The sequence below is a fragment of the Schistocerca piceifrons genome, chromosome 1 (genome assembly GCF_021461385.2).
Source record: "Schistocerca piceifrons isolate TAMUIC-IGC-003096 chromosome 1, iqSchPice1.1, whole genome shotgun sequence".
In the NCBI taxonomy this organism is placed as follows: Eukaryota; Metazoa; Arthropoda; class Insecta; order Orthoptera; family Acrididae; genus Schistocerca; species Schistocerca piceifrons.
Genome location: NC_060138.1, coordinates 1101568389 through 1101590040, shown reverse-complemented (window position 1 = coordinate 1101590040; position 21652 = coordinate 1101568389). Strand labels below are relative to the sequence as shown.

Below are 21652 nucleotides of genomic sequence, written 5' to 3'. Positions count from 1 at the left end.
TCTACCCCACCAACACATCTGCACAAGAGGATCTTATTCTGTACAGTATTTACAGGATGTGGTGGTGGTGGTGGTGGTGGTGGTGGTGGTGTGTGTGTGTGTGTGTGTGTGTGGGTGTGTGTGTGTGTGTGTGTGTGTGTGTGTGTGTGTGTGTGTGTGTGTGTGTGTGTGTGTGTGTGTGTGTGTGTGTATCACTATTTTTTTTTTAAGAACACAGTCATATTTTCCTGTGGTGTTTTTGGAAGACTTAAGGAATGTATATATTTTTACATTATGTAAATATTAAATATATACACAGCATTTATTAATTTGCAAATATACTGAACAAGTTTTCAATTTCTTATTGCAAAAAACCAGTTCTGAACATTAGATTTTAAGTTTCACTGCATACGTGGTCCACTGATTGTAAATGCAACATTTTATAACAATGTAAACAGAGTAGCTTATCTGACACTAACATCAATAGTTTACAAATGTTCATATTGGTCTATGTACAGTTTCAGTGACAAAAATGAAGAAGTCACATGTAGCTCATTACATAAGAAAGAGGAGGTGATTTTGTACAAAATGCTTCTGCATATTTCTGTTATAGCTGCAGTCACAGTAGTGAGCACCAGCAACTGCTGCAATAGAAATTTGTGGGATTAGAGTAATATTTTATGAAATAGTCTCTAAAGTATAATAGCAATGAAACAAAAGATTTTCATAAGTATTAAATTGAGCAAATAAACTTAATGGAAGTGTCAGAGACTATTGGCTAAATTATTTCTCATCAGGCAGAGTACTTCAGTAAAAATGAAAATGCTGGCACTCTTTAAAAAAAATAGTGTGCCAACATTCAAGCAGATTTAATATTTTACCCAGATTTTACCCAGGTCAAGGTGCAGCTTATAGTTAAGAGGAGGTCGGTTACAATAGATTTTTGTTTATAACGGATTTGATGGTGAAATACTGTTGATGAAGGTGGATTTGATAGTAATTTAATTTATTTAATTTAACTGATATTGGCTCTGAGGTGTGTACACATCGCCCGTCGCTCTCATTATTGATTATTCTATTTTTATTATTTAAGGTAGCTTCAATTTAGATGAGGTAAGTCATGACATAGTAGATGTACTCAGTAGTGGAATTATAATGCAGAATTAGTACCACAGTTTAAACACATATAGCCTGAAAATGATTTATTATATTTATCTTGGGACTATCAACACATCAGCTTGAATTGTAACTTTTAAACAGTATCAGTATTTCATCTCTAAGATTATTTCAAAGATCAGTCCCATTCTCAGTCAAGTATATGACAATTAAATGTAGGAATCCCATATTTCTATTCTGTATAACATGCTAATGGGCATGGTTGTTTTCTTCTGACTTGTATAGAGTGTAGAGTGTTCCTATATTGTGTTCCTTACAGTGATGATTACTTGTGCAGTACCATATTGCATTTGCTTTCTAATACATTAATATGGAATTAAGGGAGTAGACAAGCTGAAATCCATTACTAACACACAGCCTACTCCTATGAAGTAGCACCAAGGAGACTGCCAAGCTAAACACCATGTGCCCTCTGCAAGGAAATGTGAAAAAGATTTGAGATTTAACATGGAGCATTAATACATTGTAGGATGATTAGAAACTGTATGATGCCACTCCCCAGGTCATAGCTGGCAAGATACTAATGGTCCAAATTCACCCATAAGTAGATTTGCACACATTACTCTCAGATCAAGTACCACTGTATCAGCATACGTTAGCAAGATAGGTAATTGAGGAATTTTGAATCACCTGCATTTTTTAACTGCAAGGAATGTGGGAAGAAACTATTACATCTACATCCACTCTGAAACTCACCGAAGTCAGGCACTCACAGATGAAGCAGGAAAGTAGCACAGAAAAATTAGAGATGCTGAACTTCATTTTCTAACATTCCTCTACAAGGTACAACAAAAAAGTAAAGCCTCAGTTTAATTTTTACACCACTGTTAAGGTGGATAATACAGATATTAATGTCTGTAGCATAGTAAAGTTGCTGAAATTGTTAAAATTAAACAAGGCTCCAAGCCCAATGGAATCCTTGTCAAATTGTATACATAATTTGCAGACAAGTTAGCCCCCATTTCAGCAATAATATACCAATACCTATCAATCAAAAATCTGTTCCCAGTCAGGAAATGTCACACTTGTCTGCAAGGAGGACAGCTAAAGTGATACACAAAAGTACTATCCCTCTGTTGTGGCATCCTAGAACATGTTCTGAGACCAAATATAATGAGATGTCTTGAACATAATGAATTCCTTTATGCCATCTGGCATGGATTCTGAAAACATTAGTCATGCAAAATCCAACTCTTGCATTTCTCACCTGACATCCTGAAAGCCATGAGCCATGGCAGTCAGGTAGATGCAATATTTCCTGATGTTAGTACAGCATTTGACACATTATCACAAAAATATTTATTAGCAAAAGTACAGTTATATGGGTTATCAAATAACATTGGTGATTGGACTGAAGATTTCTTGGCAAGAAGGATGCAGCATGTTCTCTTGGATGGAGAATCACTGATAGAAGTAGAAGTAACTTCAAGCATTCCCCTTGAATGTGTATTGAGATCCACATTGCTTCTGTTGTCTATTAGTGGCTTCACAGACTTTTGGGTGATCCAGTTATCTATAATGATGCCCTATTTAAAAAAGAATTCAAAAATATGCAATCAACTCTTAATAAGATTTCAAAATTACGCTACACTTGACTACTTGTTTTACATGTTTAGAAATGTAAAATTGTGAAAATAGTATCTTATGGCTACCATATCAATCGGACACTGCTAGAATCAGCCTACTCAAGCCAGGGTGTAACTGTTTGAGAGGATATAAAATAATAGCTCATATGGAAAGATTGGGTACTCATTTTTCTCATGTCCTTTTTGAGAGTGGACAGTACAGAAATGTTCTGAAAGCAGTTCTATGAACCCTCTGCCAAGCAGTTCAGTGCAAATTGCAGAGTAGTTATTTACGAGTAGATGTCAGTAATACAAAGGATAAATGGTTACAAAGCACTTGAGTGAACCACCTTAGAATATTGCTCGAATGTGGGGAACTCACCCCAAACAAGACTTACAGGGGATAGTGGACATATACAAAAAAGGGCAGCACAAATGGACACAGGTCAGTCTGACTCATGGGAGAGCAGCACTGAGGTACTGGAAAACTTTAATTGGCAAACTCTTGTAGATAGATGCCAAGTATCTCACAAAAATCTGCTTAAAAATTTCAAGAACCAGTATTAAATGAAAAATCTGAATACTTAAGTTCCATGTGCAATACTCACACAAACTGCTTGCGAAGACACAATTAAATTAATTCCAGCACACACAGAGGCTCCATAGACGACTGGAATGATAAGAAACCCTAATACGTGGTACAGTGCTAAGTATCCTCTGCTATGCACGTCACGTGGTTTGCAGAGTAGTTATGTAGATCTAGATGTAGACTGTAAACTTTAAAGTGTAAAGTTTATATCAGAGGGTTCTTCCCATCATACCATATATTATGGTTGCTTCTCATTCCATTTGCATATGAAGCATGGAATGAACGACTGCTTAAATGCAGTGCTGTAACTGCCTTAATCATCTTCGTGGTCCATACATAAGCAGTATATAGGGGGCTGTAATATATTCCTACATTCATCACTTAATAATGATTCATGAAACTTTGCAGATAGGCTTTCGCATCACTGTTGGCCTCTATCTCACACAGCCAGATAAGTGAAATTACCAATGGTGAGGAAGCTGATAACTGGGTCATCATCATTTCAAGATTTGAGATGATATAACTTGACAATATAATATATTAACAGTCAGCTTTAATGAGAGACAGTAAAGCATTCATCAACTGAAAAATTAGTTTGAATACCACAATGCTTTACAAAGCTTGGTCAAATATCCCAGCTCAAGCTTTTCATGAGAAATGAACCACAATGCAATTTGGCACTTGTTGCATACAAACTAAATTGTAAGAGATATGAGTCATTGTAACTAACAAAAAAGAAATTTGTAGACCCAACAAGCCTTTGGCTTTGTAACTTTTCATTTACTCACATTTCTACTGAATAATAATGAGCTAGTGTTATAAGCCTCAGTTTTGCCTTCTAACATTTTCTTATGCTATACAAATGACTTCCCAAGTACCCTAGCTAGATACCAATCACCATATTACTATATATGGTGAAGACACTTCTCATATATGTTGGGCACAGATAGCAGTTAGCATAGGTACCAAAACACAAAATTTCATAGAAAAAACAAAACCCATTTTGAGAATAAAAGTTAAGGATTAACCTCTTAAAAACCTATCTCATTTATTTTAAAACAAGCAGCATATGTAAATTTATTGATGAGAATCAAGTTATTTTCACAAATACCTGTTTTATATGTAAGTTTTTGGGCTTATACAGAGGACAGGCACATTTGAAAGTAGACTTTTGGATTAACTATCAGAGAAAATATTGTATATCAGGATAGATAAAAATCTACTCAACAAGCAACAGCAGGAGAAAGTCAATACCTTTAGGTTAGGTTAGATTAGGTTAATACCTGTTCCATACATCACGAATACAACACTTTTTAATTATGTTGAATGTGTCAGTTTAACAAAAAGTTTCTTTACATAACATAATTTGATTTTTTTAAGTGTAAAATTACAAATTTATATCTAAAAATTCATCAATTGAGTAGATGGAGTTGTCATTCAGAAGTTATATTACTTTGTTTTTAAATGCTGGTTGGCTATCTGTCAGACTTTTAATGCTGCCTTGTAAGTCATCAAATACTTTTGTAGAAGCATAATTCACCCCTTTCTAAGCCAAAGTTAGATTTAACCCAGATAGTGAAGATCAGCATTTCTCTTAGCACATTGCTATTGCTTTTGAGTTGGGATGGAATGTTAATAAAAAAAATTATAACTGAATATATACATTGTGAAGCTACTGTGAGTATGATACTAAATGGGCTCCAGCTATTTTCTGGTTACACACTTTGGTGGAATGAATATTTTTTCCCCTTAATGATGAATTACTTCAAAATACAATACCACATGAAATCAGTGAATGAAAATAAGCATTATAAGCTAATTTACTGATATGATCAACAAATTTTACAATAACTCTTATACCATAAACAGCTGGATTCAGCGTTTCAGCCAATCACCAATGTTTCTTCTAATTCAGTCTCTCTGCAATGCACTCAAACAAAAATTTTGAATATTCTGCCTCAGCAAAAGACTTTCATTCAAAGTCTAATTTATTAATGATGCAATACCAATTACATAATCTGCATTTTATCAAAATTTAATGTGAGTCCATTTGCAGAGAACCATTAAATAATTTTCTGAAAGACATTATTTACAATTTCCTCAGCTAATTCTTGTTTGTTGCATGTGATTACTATTATTTGTAACATCATCAAAAAGAAATAGATTTGTATCTTTGTGAATACAGAGTGGCAATTCATGAATTTATATTAAGAACAATAAGGGACCAAAGACTGGACCTTTGGGACCACATTCTTGATACCTTTCCAGTTTGAGGGATCTGCTGAATTTTTGCACATTATGTGAACTGTTTTTGCAGCCTTCTGCGCTCTTCCAGTTAAATATGAATTAAACCGTTTGCGCACTGTTCCACCCATACCACAATACTTAAGGTTATCTAGAAGGATGCCATGATTTACACAATCAAAAGCTTTTGACAGGTCATAAGAAATCCCAATGGGTGATATTCAGTTATTCATTTCTTTCATATCTGATCAGTGAAAACATATATAGCATTTTCAATTTCCAAGTCTTTCTGAAACCAAACTAATATTTTATTAGTACTTTATTTATACAAACATGTGAAGCTTCTCTTGAATACATTACTTTTTCAAATATTTTGGATAAAGCTGTCAAAAGTAAGATTGGGCAGCACTTGTTGGTGTCAGAGCAGTTCCCCTTTCTGTGCAACAATTTAACAATACCATATTTCAGTCTACCTGGAAAAATTCCCTGTGTCATTGAGCTATTATATGTATATGGCTGAGAATCCTATCTATCTATTGGGAACAAGTTTTTAGTACTCTGTTGGAAATGCTATTTCCCGCTATATCTCATCCCATCCAACTGCTGAAAGCTTTCCTTAAAATTTGCAACTGTTAAATCATTAATTCAATGAACCATTTTGAAGAACTGTTTTGCATTACTGTATGGAACTGTATCACTTACACAATTAAGGATTTTACATATACACAATTAGCTGTGCATCATGATTAGAAACACAATGTTTAACACGATAAATGTTAATTTGATTAAATTTATTCTGATCTATGAAAATATTATCTATAGCGTGCTGCTATCCTGTGCTACCCAAACAAGAAAATCAGTAACTGATGTCAGGTTGAAAGAACTTCAAGGTCAATCTTCCTGTCAGACTCTTTCTGAAAATCTCCATTGAAATCCCCACAAATAATAATTTGCTTCCCTCTGTCTGACAGACAGCACAACAAAGAATCCAAGTTTTTCAGAAATAGCTGAAAATGTCCTAATGGGGACCTATACACAATTAACAATTATAAGAGTACCATACTTTAGTTAAAGCTCACAGCCACATGTTTTTATATGTTGCTCTATACAAATTTTTTAGTTTTTAAATTTTTCACTCTATGATACCTTTTAACATACATGGCAACTCCTCCTTTCTCCCTGTTGTCTCTACTGCCATGTGTTGAAAGCTTATATCAAGTTACATTTACCTTTTCCATACCTGTGACTGTATGATGTGTAGACAGGTATAGTACATCTATTACATCCTGAGTTTCTATATCTTCCAAAAAACAGAATTTCACCTACTTTGTTTCTCAGTCCCCTGATCCTCTGACGTAATATACTAACACAATTTTTCTCTGTGCTTTATGAGAATCTTGTGATATCTTAACATCTGTCACACCTGCCTGCCTGCGTAAGCTTCTCATTAAGTTTAATTCCCCTCAGTGTTGAATCATTGGAAACTGTCTTACCCTAGAAAAGAGGTGCTCTCATGAATTGCAGTGCTCCCCTTAAGGATTTTGCTATCAAGCCAGCCACTTTACCCTCCCCTTCCTTATTAAGATGCAGGCCATGCATAGCGAAATCCCATGTACCAACAGCATTGACTGGAACCTAACCCAAGTTTGACCCAGTAGCTGCCCAAAGCAGCTGATCTAACTTCGTATTGACCCTACTTACAGAACTGTTAAACTGCAGCCAATCATACTCCATGAAAACAGGCACCAACCCAACATGTTTATGATTCATTGCAGAAGCTATTTCTACCAGGTCCTTCTCAATATTGCAGCCCTGATCCCTATCAGTACTATTTCCTGCTTCACCCACAATCACAACATAACCCCGCTTTGTAAAAATCTGGCACAAGGAGCCTGCATTCTCTACCACTTGCTTCAGACATACATTAGGCTTGAAAAAATTTTTGATGTGGTACCTGTCACCTATTTTTTCCTCTAAAATCTGGCCCATATCTGTGCCATGGCAACTTCCTAGCAATAGAACTTTCCTCCTACTTTCTACTTTTTTGAAACAATTGGTTTCCTAACAAAAGTCTGTTCGGTGTTAACTACACCCACATCTACTTGAGCCTCTTCCTTACTTAACTGAGGTAGCAAGACAAATCAACTTTTTGTGCCAGTGATGAAACTATCAGATACTGTCCTCTTTCTGTGGCCCCTGTCCCCTGATACTATGTCATCAGTTCCCCCTGACACTATCAATTTCAGCCTTAAGGGCTCTAATGCTCCCTTTCTATTCAGTTATTTTCCAGCTTCTTGGACATATTTCTCAGTATCATGGAAGAGCCTAATTTACTTCCCCAAGTCCTGTGCCAGTACATGACCCCCCCCCCCCCCCCCCCTCCCCCGATGAAAACATCTGTCTCAACAGCTGCATTGAACCCCAAAACTAATTTTCCTATGGCAGCTTAATTATTCAATATCTTTATATTATTCAATACCTTTATATTATTTAATGTCTTTATGTGTGTTTTCTCCTGCCGTTTCTTGGTGAGAAGATCTCTCACCTATCCAGTAACAATATATTTTCAAAAATGGATTGCTTTCATTGATATACACTGCCAGAAAAAAAGATTAGTACACTCTTTTAGAGGTTTCCATTTCAATAGGACTGGTTATTGCAACAGTGTATGTAGAATAAATGAAATGATTACATTTGCAGAACAACAGCACTAGCGGTTCTGAGGTACCAGGTATTGGCCCATGCTGAAACACCCATATTACATGGTGTAGTCTCCATGGGTGGCAATGCAGGCACTGACTTTGGCATCCAGTCAATCACACAGATGGCAAATACTGTCCTGGGATATGTTATATAATGCCTACTCAACCTATTCTAGTAGTTCTGTAAGAGCTGTTGGTTAACGAGTTGCACAAGTCACTTCTAATCCCATCATATCCTACACATGCTCAATTGGAAACAAGCCCAGAGATTTCACTGGCCAGGAAAGTTGCTGGACATCTTGTAGTGCACATTGAGTTTCATGGGCAGTGTGTGGGTGAGCCTTATGCTGTTGGAACAAAACATTACCTTCCTGGTGCAAGAACAGCAAGAGAACAGGTGTAACAATGTTCTGCATATAATGAGTGCTGGTTATCATCCCCTCTAGAAACACCAAAGGTGAATGAGAGTTGTAGCCTATTGCACACCAGACCATAATGACTGGGGTGTGACCAGTATGTCTTGCACGAATGCACTCTACAAGATAGCACTCACCAGATCTAGGCTATACACGCAAACGACCATCACCTGTATGCAGGCAGAATCTGCTTTCATCACTGAAGGCCATGGTATACCATTCCATCTTCCAATTGATCGTCTGATGGGGGAAGGCAAGCCATACATGTCAATGCTGTGGTGTAAGTAGAAGAAGGGCTAGAGGTGTAGGTGCCCACGGTCTCACTGCTAAGAACTGGTTCACAACAGTTCATGCTTACATGTCTGGTCTCACAAGGCCTCTTATCTGTGCTGTGGTAGCTGTACGATCTGCCCCTGCTGCCCTAACAATACAACAATCCTGGCCAGTATCTGTGCTGTGTGGATGTCCAAAATCACATCTACGGGTGCAACAATGTTCTTGTGACCACAGGTGCCAGCATTGTTGCACAAGTGATGCAGCACAGCAAACTTGAGAAATCACAATCTGACCTCTTCCAGACCCACTCAGTTGGCTGTAGGAAGCATGTTTGGACCACATGTTTGGACCACACTGAGCCTTCTGGCTGTGAGTATTTCCTATTAAAGGGGAGACACAGGCGGTGCTCTGGTAGCTGCGCCACTACGCTATATGTTGGTGAATGACTTTGAAACCATTATCAGTACTTCTACCACACCCAGATGGCAAAGGCCCTACTCTGATCAAAATTGATGCCATCTTTCCAGGTGCACTATTTTTTTTTTTTTCTCTCTAGCAGTGTATTAGTCCATGAGATAAAGTCCTTTGTCAGTTTAAGAAAAACACACACACAACTGGGGCCTCAACCCTCAGAGATGACAGTGGCCATGCATGTGTGTGTGTGAGGGTCTTTTTGTGTGTGTGTGTTTGTGTTTTTCTTTATCTGATGAATGATTTTGCCTGAAAGCTAATCCAACAATCTATTTTTAACTTTGCTTGCCTGCTGCTGAACACCTCATTAACATATTGAGTCGCATTCTGTCCTAATTCATATTGTTATTCCATCATGAATTTTCCATTGTTGTTCATATACATAATACACATAACTTTTGAAATCAGCAAATGGATTATGCGTGTTGTAAATTAACATTTAATTTGAATACACTAAGAATGATAGCTCCATATCTTAATACTGAAGGATTGAGAACTTGTACTTCATCTTAGTGTACCTTTCTCTGTCTTATGGAATTGTATTGGCACTGGAGCAACCAAACCAATATTGGAAGGATCTTTGTATTACAAAAGCGAACAATAATAACCATGGTAAAAGTAACACAAAGAACATCATGCAAAAACCATATAAAATTGGTGAAAGAATACACTGAAGTTAGAGAGAGAAATATGCAAGTTCACAATTACAAGTGAGAAACAGAACAGACTCTCATACAGTCAGCAGATGGCCAACATTGACAGCAAGTATTCCATTACCAAGGAAGCAATACTTTATAATTGAATACAAAATTAACTGAAATCATTGCCTGGGATATTTTTTTTTAAAAAAAGAGATTAAACAATGGCTTATATTGAAATGCCTGCATAATGAGGAACTGAGACAAATTTGTTTTGGAAATGTAATGATAATCAAACAATGGAAGCCCCAGGTAGGAACATCAACAATGTAGGAAAGACAGATTGCTAAAAGAAGATATGTAAAGTTACAGACAGGTACAATTAAAAGACACTTACATAAAGTTTTCGGCCACAGTCTTCATCAGTAAAAGAGAGAGAGGCAACACACACACACACACACACACACACACACACACACATACACACACACACAAAAGCACACCCTACGCACACACAACCACCAACTCTAGCATCTTGGACCGGACACTTGGCCTGAGTACTGCAGCTGGTGGTCATGACTGCAGGAGGTGGTCTTGTTTGTGTGTGCGTGAATGGTGCCTCTCTCTCTTTTACTGATGAAGGCTGTGGCCAAAAGCTTTATGTAAGTGTCTTTTAATTTTGCCTGTCTGCAACTTGGCATGTCTTCTTTATGGTAAGTAGCAATCCATCTGTTCCTACATTGTTGATATTAATTTCTAGAATTTCTACTGTTTTATAAATTAAATAATTCAGCATGTTCCATTGATTCTATTATTAGCAAGAATCTGCAGGGTTGCAGCAAGATTCAAGGCATACATTAACAAAGTAAAGCAGCTGTAATAATTACAAACAATGGTTAACTATAGTTAACCTCCTATACATTATTTCTGCTTTTTCAATCTAGCAAAATTAACAGAACAGCTTCTTCATAGGGGGGGGGGGGGGGGGGGGGAGTGTTTCTTCAGCTATATTAAATAGCAGATTTTTCTTTCCTATTACTAGCTTAATATCTACATGACCACATTGATATTTATCAGAGAACAATAGTTTATCTTTCAAAATCAAACAACTTGTATTAATATTAGAGAGACTTAACAATACAGAATAAATATAATAAGAGATATTTATCTCATGAAAACAGAAAATGGAAGTGTAATTACAAAGAGGCAGTTGACTGAATGGATATAGCAGCAAGTAAACACAATGAAACAGTGGGTAATGTTGTAAGAAAATGAAACACCTACTGCCATCCTTATGATGTCATGTATTGTGTAGCTACCAGTTTTGGCACTTCAATGCACCATCTTGAGGCCTTAGTTGATGGTGAAGGGGTTATCACCATTCATATATATGATGCATCAGTGGCCAACATAACTAGTTAATGCAGACTACCTATAACTGTGATGCCATCTCTCCAACCATCAACCACCAGAGTTGACAGTTGATGGTTGGAGAGACATCACAGTTATAGGTAGTATGCATTAACTAGTTATGTTGGCCACTGATGCATCATATATATGAATGGTGATAACCCCTCCAGCATCAACTAAGCCCTGAAGATGGTGCACTGAAGACTCGAAACTGGTAGCTACACAATAAATGACATCATAAGGACAGCTGTAGGTGTTTCATTTTCTTACAACAGTGAACGGTCGTAGTCCCCCCAGACCTCCAGTCACAAGGATGGACATACAAAAGCTTGATGTACCTTACCAGGTAATGGACAGTACTGCAGATTTATTAGTAACAAGATGAAGCTAATGAAGATAGCAGCAGACATCAACTTCAACAAGAGATGTGTCTCTGGTATCACTCCCAGTTACGCACAACTGAGAATAAGGGGAGATAACAACATAGGACAGAAACTAAGGAGATGATAATTGATGGTTGGAGAGATGACATCACAGTTACAGATAGTCTTCATTAACCACTTATGTTGGCCTGTGATGCATTGTACATAGAAGGGAGAACCGACAGAGGTGCTCAAGGTAACCTCCGCCACACACCGTAGGGCGGCTTGCGGAGTATAGATGTAGATATACAGAGGCAATAACCCCCTTCAGCATCAACTAAGGCCTGAAGATCGTGCACTTCTACCTCTAAGCCTATATGGAGATTATAGTTTGTATACTGAAGAGTTGTTTGTCCCAGGTATTTATATGAAATAACTGCTCAACTTGAAATTCATTAATTGCACAGACAAAAGTAAGTATTTAGAAAAAAATCTAGGACAATGATAAAAAAGATTGACTGAACAATATATAACCCCTAAGCAGCCTAATCAAATTACCAACTATGTAAGCAATGAAGGATCCTCTCTTAAGAATGAGGTATAGAGATGATGACAATTACTGAGCTGGGGCAATGATTTCTCAGTTTTACTCTGGTGACACATTGTTCTTAATTCCAAGGTGATGTACAACAGCAAAAACATATGGGAATTATGTGGGGAATGATTATATGTTCTTAAAGTCTATATTATTGTTCTGTACCAGTACCAAAGTTATGAAATGAAAATATTATTTTTTTTAAAAAAAGTTGTGCACTTAATTTGGAATCATTCATATGGTTGAGTGACCCGTGCTTAAATAATTTTTTTTTTCTTTATGGGACATCTGGATCAGATCCTCATGTTTCTGACCAATTTGTTTAATTCCATATGTGTATCACCTATTGCCTACTATATTGCACCTGCAGTAATAGAGCCCTGTCATTTACTTTTCTGCTTTGCAAAATTTAAATAAAATTGGAACATGACTGGAAAACAACTTATAAAAACTATGCTATTATTAGGCAAATATTCTTCTGTTATTTTTTACAAAAGAAATAATGTGCTATTAATATCAGTCACATAATCCACACATAAGAGATGTATAAGAAATCAAAAGTAAAGTGGGGATTTTCATAAGCATCTCAAATTAACATACAGCAAGAATGCAAGGAGAACCATGCACATAATGAAAAACTCTTTCAAAAATCAATATTACTTTGTGGTGCAGATTTATACAAACCAAAATTAATTTGTATAACCAGAAAGCTGCATGCAAAAACTGTGAATCATCAATGTCCTGGATGCAGGGAAGATGTACAGTACCGTAACCCATCCTGAGGTACATTCCAAGAATAATGGATAAAGCACTACATGTCACTACTGAAAGTAACAGAAAGAAACATTTAGCAGAATAATTACAATTATTAAAACACAAAATCTTCTATTAAATTCAAATGCAACATCATGAAATATTTTGCTTATAATATTAGGACACATTAAGCAGTTCATTCCATTGAAAAAGTATGTTTAATAAAGTGTAGGGCACTCAAACAACAAATAACTGCCAAAATGTACACACACACACTAATCACTATATAGTGACTGGAGACCAACAGATGGACTCTGTAATCTGTTGCAAGCACCCAATAGTATCTTTTATCTGAATATTTATTTGCCATCAACAGAGAGCAGTGTAATAATTAATAAAATAATTGCTGAGTTGTACAGAAACAATTAAAATGCTCATATGTTGGAGCATCCAGACATTCTATGTAGGTAAAAGATGAATAACAACACCCCCCCTTCCCCCTCCCCCCCACAAACATTTATCACCAATCAATAGTAAGGAGATTCTTAATATGCTTAATTTTCATTACACAGATGTGAAGTGATTCATATGTGTAGAACCTGAACTGGCAACATGTGAAGATAAATACCAACTTTCCCATCAAAGTCTATTTAAGAAGTTCAGAGAACCATAATTAAGTGAGAAATCTTGAAATATTCTACATTCCCATAGGGACTGTGAATGCAAGATTAGACTAATTACAGCATACAGAGGCATCTGAACTGTATTTTTACCCTCATTTCATATATGAATGGAAAAGGAAGAAATATAATATGTGATACAATAGGAAGCAGCCATGTTTGTGGTTCGCATAGTATGGATACATGTGCAGATTTGATACAAGTTAAAATACATTTTGATTTCCAGTTTAATACAATAGTTGTCATTGATATATAAATATATAAATACTAAAAGTACATAAAATAATCTAGAGGTTGCTGTAACAGAATATTTTCAAATTAAAAAGATACAATGTTTACTTAGTGTAGCACTAACATTATGTGATGTACTTAATAAGCATCAACTGAACTTAACTGATACCAGATGTTGGCTTTATCCTGCAGAATAATAATGGAGTGACATGTGAAATCATATGTGTGCAAACAGAAACAGAACAGAACATTGGCAACATTTCTTTTGTGTTTACATTAGTTTTTGAATGTAGGTTGTGATGACAGAAGCCTGAAGTCTAGGTTACAGTGAATGGTCACAGTTTCATGTAAGTTAATGAAGTGGTATTGAACACTTCAGTTAAGCCCTTAATAATTTATACATGAAATTGTTCTGCTAATATTGTTTCCTGGTGGAGAACATGGAGTTGGTCACTGATAAGTGATAAGTCCTTCATAATCTTCTTTAACTCTACTTTTTCATTCCCCTGTCCATCTTGGCCAGCTAGGAACCACATAACAATTCCAGTTCCTTTGCATTTGCTCTTTTCTTTTCCTTCAATATTCCTTCATATTCTCACCGTATTTCTTTTTTTCTTTCTTCTTGCACTGCTTCATCCTCAAAATACTTCTAAATTTAACACTTTTCTACAGAAAATACCTCTTTATGGTAATTCTTTTGGTATCATGTTGCATCTTTCCCAGTCTTTTTAATTTCTGTGCTTCAGCTTATTGTTAACTTTTTCCCAGTAATAGTTGAAGATTTGTTTTGCTAGCCTGTTGTCATTCATTCTGAACAAACACCGAAGAAATATAAGTCTTCTTTTCCTTGTTGTTTCTGTTTTTTCTATATTATCAGTGATTTCACTGTTGCATCTTAATTTCCAGTTTTCTGTGCTTTTAGTGGACGTAAACATTTTCCCTGTGGTTCTTCTCTTCCATATTTTTACTTTATCTAATTTATAATTTGGTGCTACACATTCACTTGTGTAAAGGCATTCTGGTTTCACTACTGTTTTGCAATGCTTTATGTTTTCATTTCTTGATAAGCATACACCATAAAGTGGCTGGTGGAGTTTAGATGTAGATCATAAATATTTTTTCTTATTCCATATGCCTTTGTCATTTTGAGAATCCTTTCATGTATGACAGATTTTTTAAACCTCATTTCTTGAATTCTCTCTCCTAGATACCTGAATTTTTTGACCTTTTCTACGTGTCCTACGTTTGTCCATAAAATTTTTGGTGAATTTTCTTTGTTCGTGATGAATTTAGTTTTCTCTGGAGAGATTCTTAGATCTGTTCTACTGGCTGTCTGTTCCAACTGATTGACTTGTATTCGTGCATCTGCAAGAACTCCAGATAGTACAGCAAAATCTTCAGCAAACACCAAACAGTTTACTTCAGTACACTGTTTCTTTTTCCCAGTTTTATTGGTGTCACTTAATATACTTTTAATTTTTTATTTTAAGAGCTTGCTACTTCTTCTAGTACATAGTTGAAGAGGGAAGTAGACAAGCTCTCTCACCTTGCCTTACACTTGTTTTGTTTTAAAGAGCTAAGCTAGACTGTCTGTAAGTGTTTCATCAGTTAGGTTCATCAGTTTAATTTTAACACCAATTTCTCAGCTTATTTTGTATACAGTATCCTTATGAACAGAGTCAAATGTATTCCTGAATCTGATAAATGTTACATTTATGTCTTTAGAGTTCAGTAGAATGTATGTTCTGAGCCGGATCTGCCTCTTCTAAAGCCTCCTCGATACTTGTTTAGTTGTTGGCCAAGAGTTTTTTCATTTCCGTTCAGTAAAAGTTTTGAAAATGTTGTATAGGCAACTGGTGGGAGAAATATTTCACTGTAGTTATTGATGCCTTGTTTGTCACCTTTCTTCTGGAATTTTTCTGTTTTCTATATGTCTTCAATAAGCATTTGCAGATCTTTTATCATCTCTGTTTGTGACCATTTCAGAAGTTCAGCTCTTATGGTATCTTCCCCATTGGCAATGATTTCTGAGAATTTTAATTGCTTCTCTAATTTCTTCAGCATTTGGTGGCATATCTTCTTCTTGATCCTCAGAAGAAGTCTGAGAATTCTAATTGTTGACCCGGTTCTGGGTAGTTTAACAGTTCATCAGAATATTTTGCAAGTATTTCACAATTTTCTGTATTTTTAAGCAAGTTCTACCTCTTGTATTCTTAGAGCAAATTTTTGGTGCTTTTTCACTCTAATTTATTCTTGAATGTTTGATAAAAAGTCTCTGTAATTATTTTTTATGAAAATTTATTGCATTAAAACAAGTTGTGGGTTTTCAAATGAACTTTTGTTTTTGCTTAGTGCCACAGAGCATAGAAGTATGTAGAGAGGCATTTCCCATGGCAAAAGACCAGAGGGCATGTGCCCAGTTCCCCCATCCCTTGGGTACCCACCAAACCTATCGCAGCACCAGTCAAGCTGCTGTTTCCCCTGTGTCTGCTTGTTTACTCACTACTTCATCTTGCATTCCTACCAGGTTTTCTTTAGATTTGTTGGTTTTCAAGTTATTGCTGATGGTAAACACGGAACTAAACTTTGTTAAAATACAGATGGAACTAAAGGTGTCCAAAAATACTTGACGTACACAACTGACACATGTGCCTTGGTATTGTACAGTCATGCTATAGTACAGTGTGTTACTACTTCTGCATATTCTTACCGTACACCGAAATGTGTAGTCGTTGCACAAATATGCATTATTGTAAAGTACACTCATATGGAAATAACATAGTTCAGTTCCACTCAGAAGAAAAACAGAAAGGTTTGTTTCATTTAAAAAAAAAAGTAAAAATAGGACATCTCTGGTTGAGAGGGAGGACATTGTAGCATGGCATGCACACTTCCTTAGAACAATGAGAGAAAATGTAAAAGATGTGAAGAAACCTACACTTTTGATCTGCATTCCAACTCCAGTTATTAGATTGTGAAACAATTTCATCTTAATTTCATACACTCCACTCAAGAAGAATGCATTAATATTATGCTACAGTTATTAGACAGTAACACAAGTTTCATTTCATTTTTTTCAATTCCTATGCTTTCCTGTAGAATATGTACCATTGGATGTAATGTTGTCTCCTACATGCACAGCTGAATTGTGAGACCTTAAAACAAATTTTATTTACATGTTGTTCATTTTGATTGTTTTTCTGCAGAAGTGAGATAACAGAATGTATGTCTGCTTTATTTCCTGCACTTACACAAAGTACAGTTCAGGAACCATGTCAACATTTTGACTGAGCGCAGTTATATCGCTCGTGTGTCGTTTAACACAACAATCACAGAATATGTCAACAGTTCACAGCATGCTCAGCTAAAATGGCAATTGTAAAGTGAACAAGTTATAATAGATGATCAAATAAATTCAGTAATATAAATAATATAAATAATACACCTAAAATCATACAGTCAGTGTCATGAGCCAATGACTCCCGGTGACTTTCATGTCATTAAGATTTTCTTTCATTTCCAGCTTTGGTTTGTATCAGCAGTACATGAATAAGCAAAACATGAGGCAACTTTGCATTCCGCATAGCAGGCTATAGCAGGCGGCAATAGCCGTGCATGTGGCACATAACTCTGAACTCATCGTGGAGAATCTCTGATATATCTCACGTATTTTCTCAAGAATGGAAACAGACATGACCCTCCTTCCACCATTAAAATCAATTTTGATATGTTCCCTTCAATTTGTACACAGAAACCTATGTCCTAGAACCCACCAAATGTAAACTGGCCACCGACTACAGTTTTCACTGCAAAGTGTTCAAAATATACATGATGTATTATTTTACTTCAAAGTATCAAAATAACTGTGGGCCATAATGAAAAGAAAACTAGTTCATTATCATGTGTGGCTATAAGATGCAGAAAAGTAATATTTTTTTACCTAATAATTTCCCCAAAATCGAATGAGAAAGACTACATAGTGAAAAAAAATGTGCAATCTCAAAACAGTAGTTTTTAATTTTTGATTTTACTTTTTTTACGTGAAAACTAAAAGTTTTACTGAGAACTAACTACAGAAATGGATGTAGCTTTAGTAAAATTTTTTAAAGGCATATCAGTGTGCATACGGGGGGGAGTCATTCCAGATGTGGAAAGGGCCCTTCCGGATGCCATGAAGGGTACAGGGTGCACCCATCTGCAGGTGGTCGCTCATGTTGGCACCAATGATGTGTGTCGCTATGGATCGGAGGAAATCCTCTCTGGCTTCCGGCTGCTATCTGATTTGGTGAAGACTGCCAGTCTCACTAGCGGGATGAAAGCAGAGCTCACCATCTGTAGCATCACCGACAGGACTGACTGCGGACCTTTTTTTTTACAGAGCCGAGTGAAGGGTCTGAATCAGAGGCTGAGACGGTTCTGCGACCATGTGGGCTGCAGATTCCTCGACTTGCGCGATAGGGTGTTGGGGTTTCGGGTTCCGCTGGATAGGTCAGGAGTCCACTACACGCAGCAAGTGGCTACACGGGTAGCAGGGGTTGTGTGGCGTGGACTGGGCGTTTTTTTTAGGTTAGATGGCCTCGGGCAAGTACAGAAAGGGCAACAGCCTCAAAGGGTGCAGGGCAAAGTCAGGACATGAGGGGACCAAGCAGCAATTGGTATTGTAATTGTAAACTGTCGAAGCTGCATTGGTAAAGTACCGGAACTTCAAGCGCTGATAGAAAGCACCGAAGCTAAAATCGTTATAGATACAGAAAGCTGGCTGAAGCCAGAGATAAATTCTGCCAAAATTTTTACAAAGGCACAGACGGTGTTTAGAAAGGATAGATTGCATGCAACCGGTGGTGGCGTGTTTGTCGCTGTTAGTAGTAGTTTTTCCTGTAGTGAAGTAGAAGTGGATAGTTCCTGTGAATTATTATGGGTGGCTATTACACTCAACAACTGAGCTAGGTTAATAGTTGGCTCCTTTTACCAACCTCCCAACTCAGCAGCATTAGTGACAGAACAACTGGGAGAAAATTTGGAATACATTTTTTCTCAGCATGTTATAGTCTTAGGTGGAGATTTCAATTTACCAGATATAGACTGGGACACTCAGATGTTTAGGACGGGTGGTAGGTACAGAGCATCGAGTGACATTATACTGAGTGCACTATCCAAAAATTACCTCGAGCAATTAAACAGAGAACTGACTCGTGGAGATAACATCTTGGACCTACTGATAACAAACAGACCCGAAATTTTCGATTCTGTAAGTGCAGAACAGGGAATCAGTGATCATAAGGCCGTTGCAGCATCCCTGAATAAGGAAGTTAATAGGAATATAAAAAAGGGAGGAAGGTTTATCTGTTTAGCAAGAGTAATAGAAGGCAGATTTCAGACTACCTAACAGATCAAAACGAAAATTTCTGTTCCGTCACTGACAAAGTTGAGTGTTTATGGAAAAAGTTCAAGCCAATTGTAAAATATGTTTTAGACAGGTACGTGCCAATTAAAAGTGTGAGGGACGGGAAAAACCCACCGTGGTTCAACAACAAAGTTAGGAAACTACTGCGAAAGCAAAGACAGCTTCACTCCAAGTTTAAACGCAGCCAAAACCTCTCAGACAAACAGAAGCTAAACGATGTCAAAGTTAGCATAAGGAGGGCTATGCATGAAGCATTCAGTGAATTTGAAAGTAAAATTCTATGTACCGACTTGACAGAAAATCCTAGGCAGTTCTGGTCTTACTTTAAATCAGTAAGTGGCTCGAAACAGCATATCCAGACACTCCGGGATGATGATGGCATTGAAACAGAGGATGACACGCATAAAGCTGAAATACTAAATACCTTTTTCCAAAGCTGTTTCACAGAGGAAGACCGCACTGAAGTTCCTTCTCTAAATCCTCGCACAAACAAAAAAATGGCTGACATCGAAATAAGTGTCCAAGGAATAGAAAAGCAACTGGAATCACTCAACAGAGGAAAGTCCACTGGACCTGACGGGATACCAATTCGATTCTACACAGAGTACGTGAAAGAACTTGCCCCCCTTCTAACAGCCATGTACCGCAAGTCTCTAGAGGAACGGAAGGTTCCAAATGATTGGAAAAGAGCACAGGTAGTCCCAGTCTTCAAGAAGGGTTGTCGAGCAGATGCGCAAAACTATAGACCTATATCTCTGACTTCGATCTGTTGTAGAATTTTAGAACACATTTTTTGCTCGCATATCATGTCGTTTTTGGAAACCCAGAATCTACTCTGTAGGAATCAACATGGATTCTGGAAACAGCAATCGTGTGAGCCCCAATTCGCTTTATTTGTTCATGAGACCCAGAAAATATTAGATACAGGCTCCCAGGTAGATGCTATTTTCCTTGACTTCCGGAAGGCATTCGATACAGTTCCACACTGTCGCCTGATAAACAAAGTAAGAGCCTACGGAATATCAGACCAGTTGTGTGGCTGGATTGAAGAGTTTTTAGCAAACAGAACACAGCATGTTGTTATCAATGGAGAGACGTCTACAGACATTAAGGTAACCTCTGGCGTGCCACAGGGGAATGTTAATATACATAAATGACCTAGTAGATAGTGTCGGAAGTTCCATGCGGCTTTTCGCGGATGATGCTGCAGTATACAGAGAAGTTGCAGCATTAGAAAATTGTAGCAAAATGCAGGAAGATCTGCAGCGGATAGGCACTTGGTGCAGGGAGAGGCAAATGACCCTTAACATAGATAAATGTAATGTATTGCGAATACATAAAAAGAAGGATCCTATATTGTATGATTATATGATAGCGGAACAAACACTGGTAGTAGTTACCTGGGAGTATGCGTGCGGAACGATTTGAAGTGGAATGATCACATAAAATTAATTGTTGGTAAGGCGGGTACCAGGTTGAAATTCATTGGGAGAGTCCTTAGAAAATGTAGTCCATCAACAAAGGAGGTGGCTTACAAAACACTCATTCGACCTATACTTGAGTATTGCTCATCAGTGTGGGATTCGTACCAGATCGGGTTGACGGAGGAGATAGAGAAGATCAAAAGAAGAGCAGCGCATTTCGTCACAGGGTTTATTTGGTAACCATGATAGCGTTATGGAGATGTTTAGTAAATTCAAGTGGCAGACTCTGCAAGAGAGGCGCTCTGCATTGCTGTGTAGCTTGCTCGCCAGGTTTCAAGAGGGTGCGTTTCTGGATGAGGTATCGAATATATTGCTTCCCCCTACTTATACCTCTCGAGGAGATCATGAATGTAAAATTAGAGAGATTCGAGCACGCACGGAGGCTTTGAGACAGTCATTCTTCCTGCTAACCATACGCGACTGGAACAGAAAATGGAGGTAATGACAGTGGCACGTAAAGTGCCCTCCGCCACACACCATTGGGTGGCTTGTGGAGTGTAAATGTAGATGTAGATGTAGATGCAGTTGACATGAAATTTCACTGGAGCGACCAGGAACTCAGTGGTTCACTATGTGGAGGGGGAAGTTTTTCACATCTCGTGTAGCCCAAAGGCCCCTCTATTTACATCTATGTTCTGTGCGTAGTGCCCTAGGCATTTTTTTTTCTTTGTTGTGTA

At 37.2% G+C, this 21652-nt stretch overlaps 1 protein-coding gene across 6 annotated transcripts in view; it reads right to left on the bottom strand.

Moving 5' to 3' along the window:
- Nucleotides 1-387: 387 nt before the first annotated feature.
- LOC124776245 (PH and SEC7 domain-containing protein-like) overlaps nucleotides 388-21652 on the bottom strand; it is an 850081-nt gene continuing 828816 nt past the window's right edge. For 2 of the 6 annotated variants that reach the window (XM_047251114.1, XM_047251123.1), the window contains exons 15-16: nucleotides 13108-13201; nucleotides 388-623 (exon numbers count right to left, since the gene is read on the bottom strand). In XM_047251114.1, coding sequence (XP_047107070.1) covers nucleotides 468-623; nucleotides 13108-13201 — 250 coding nt within the window. In that variant the 3' untranslated portion in view covers nucleotides 388-467. Of the gene's footprint in view, nucleotides 624-973; nucleotides 2682-13107; nucleotides 13248-21652 lie in introns of those variants that run through there. The other 4 variants (XM_047251137.1, XM_047251156.1, XM_047251147.1 and 1 more) reach the window with 4 other exon arrangements.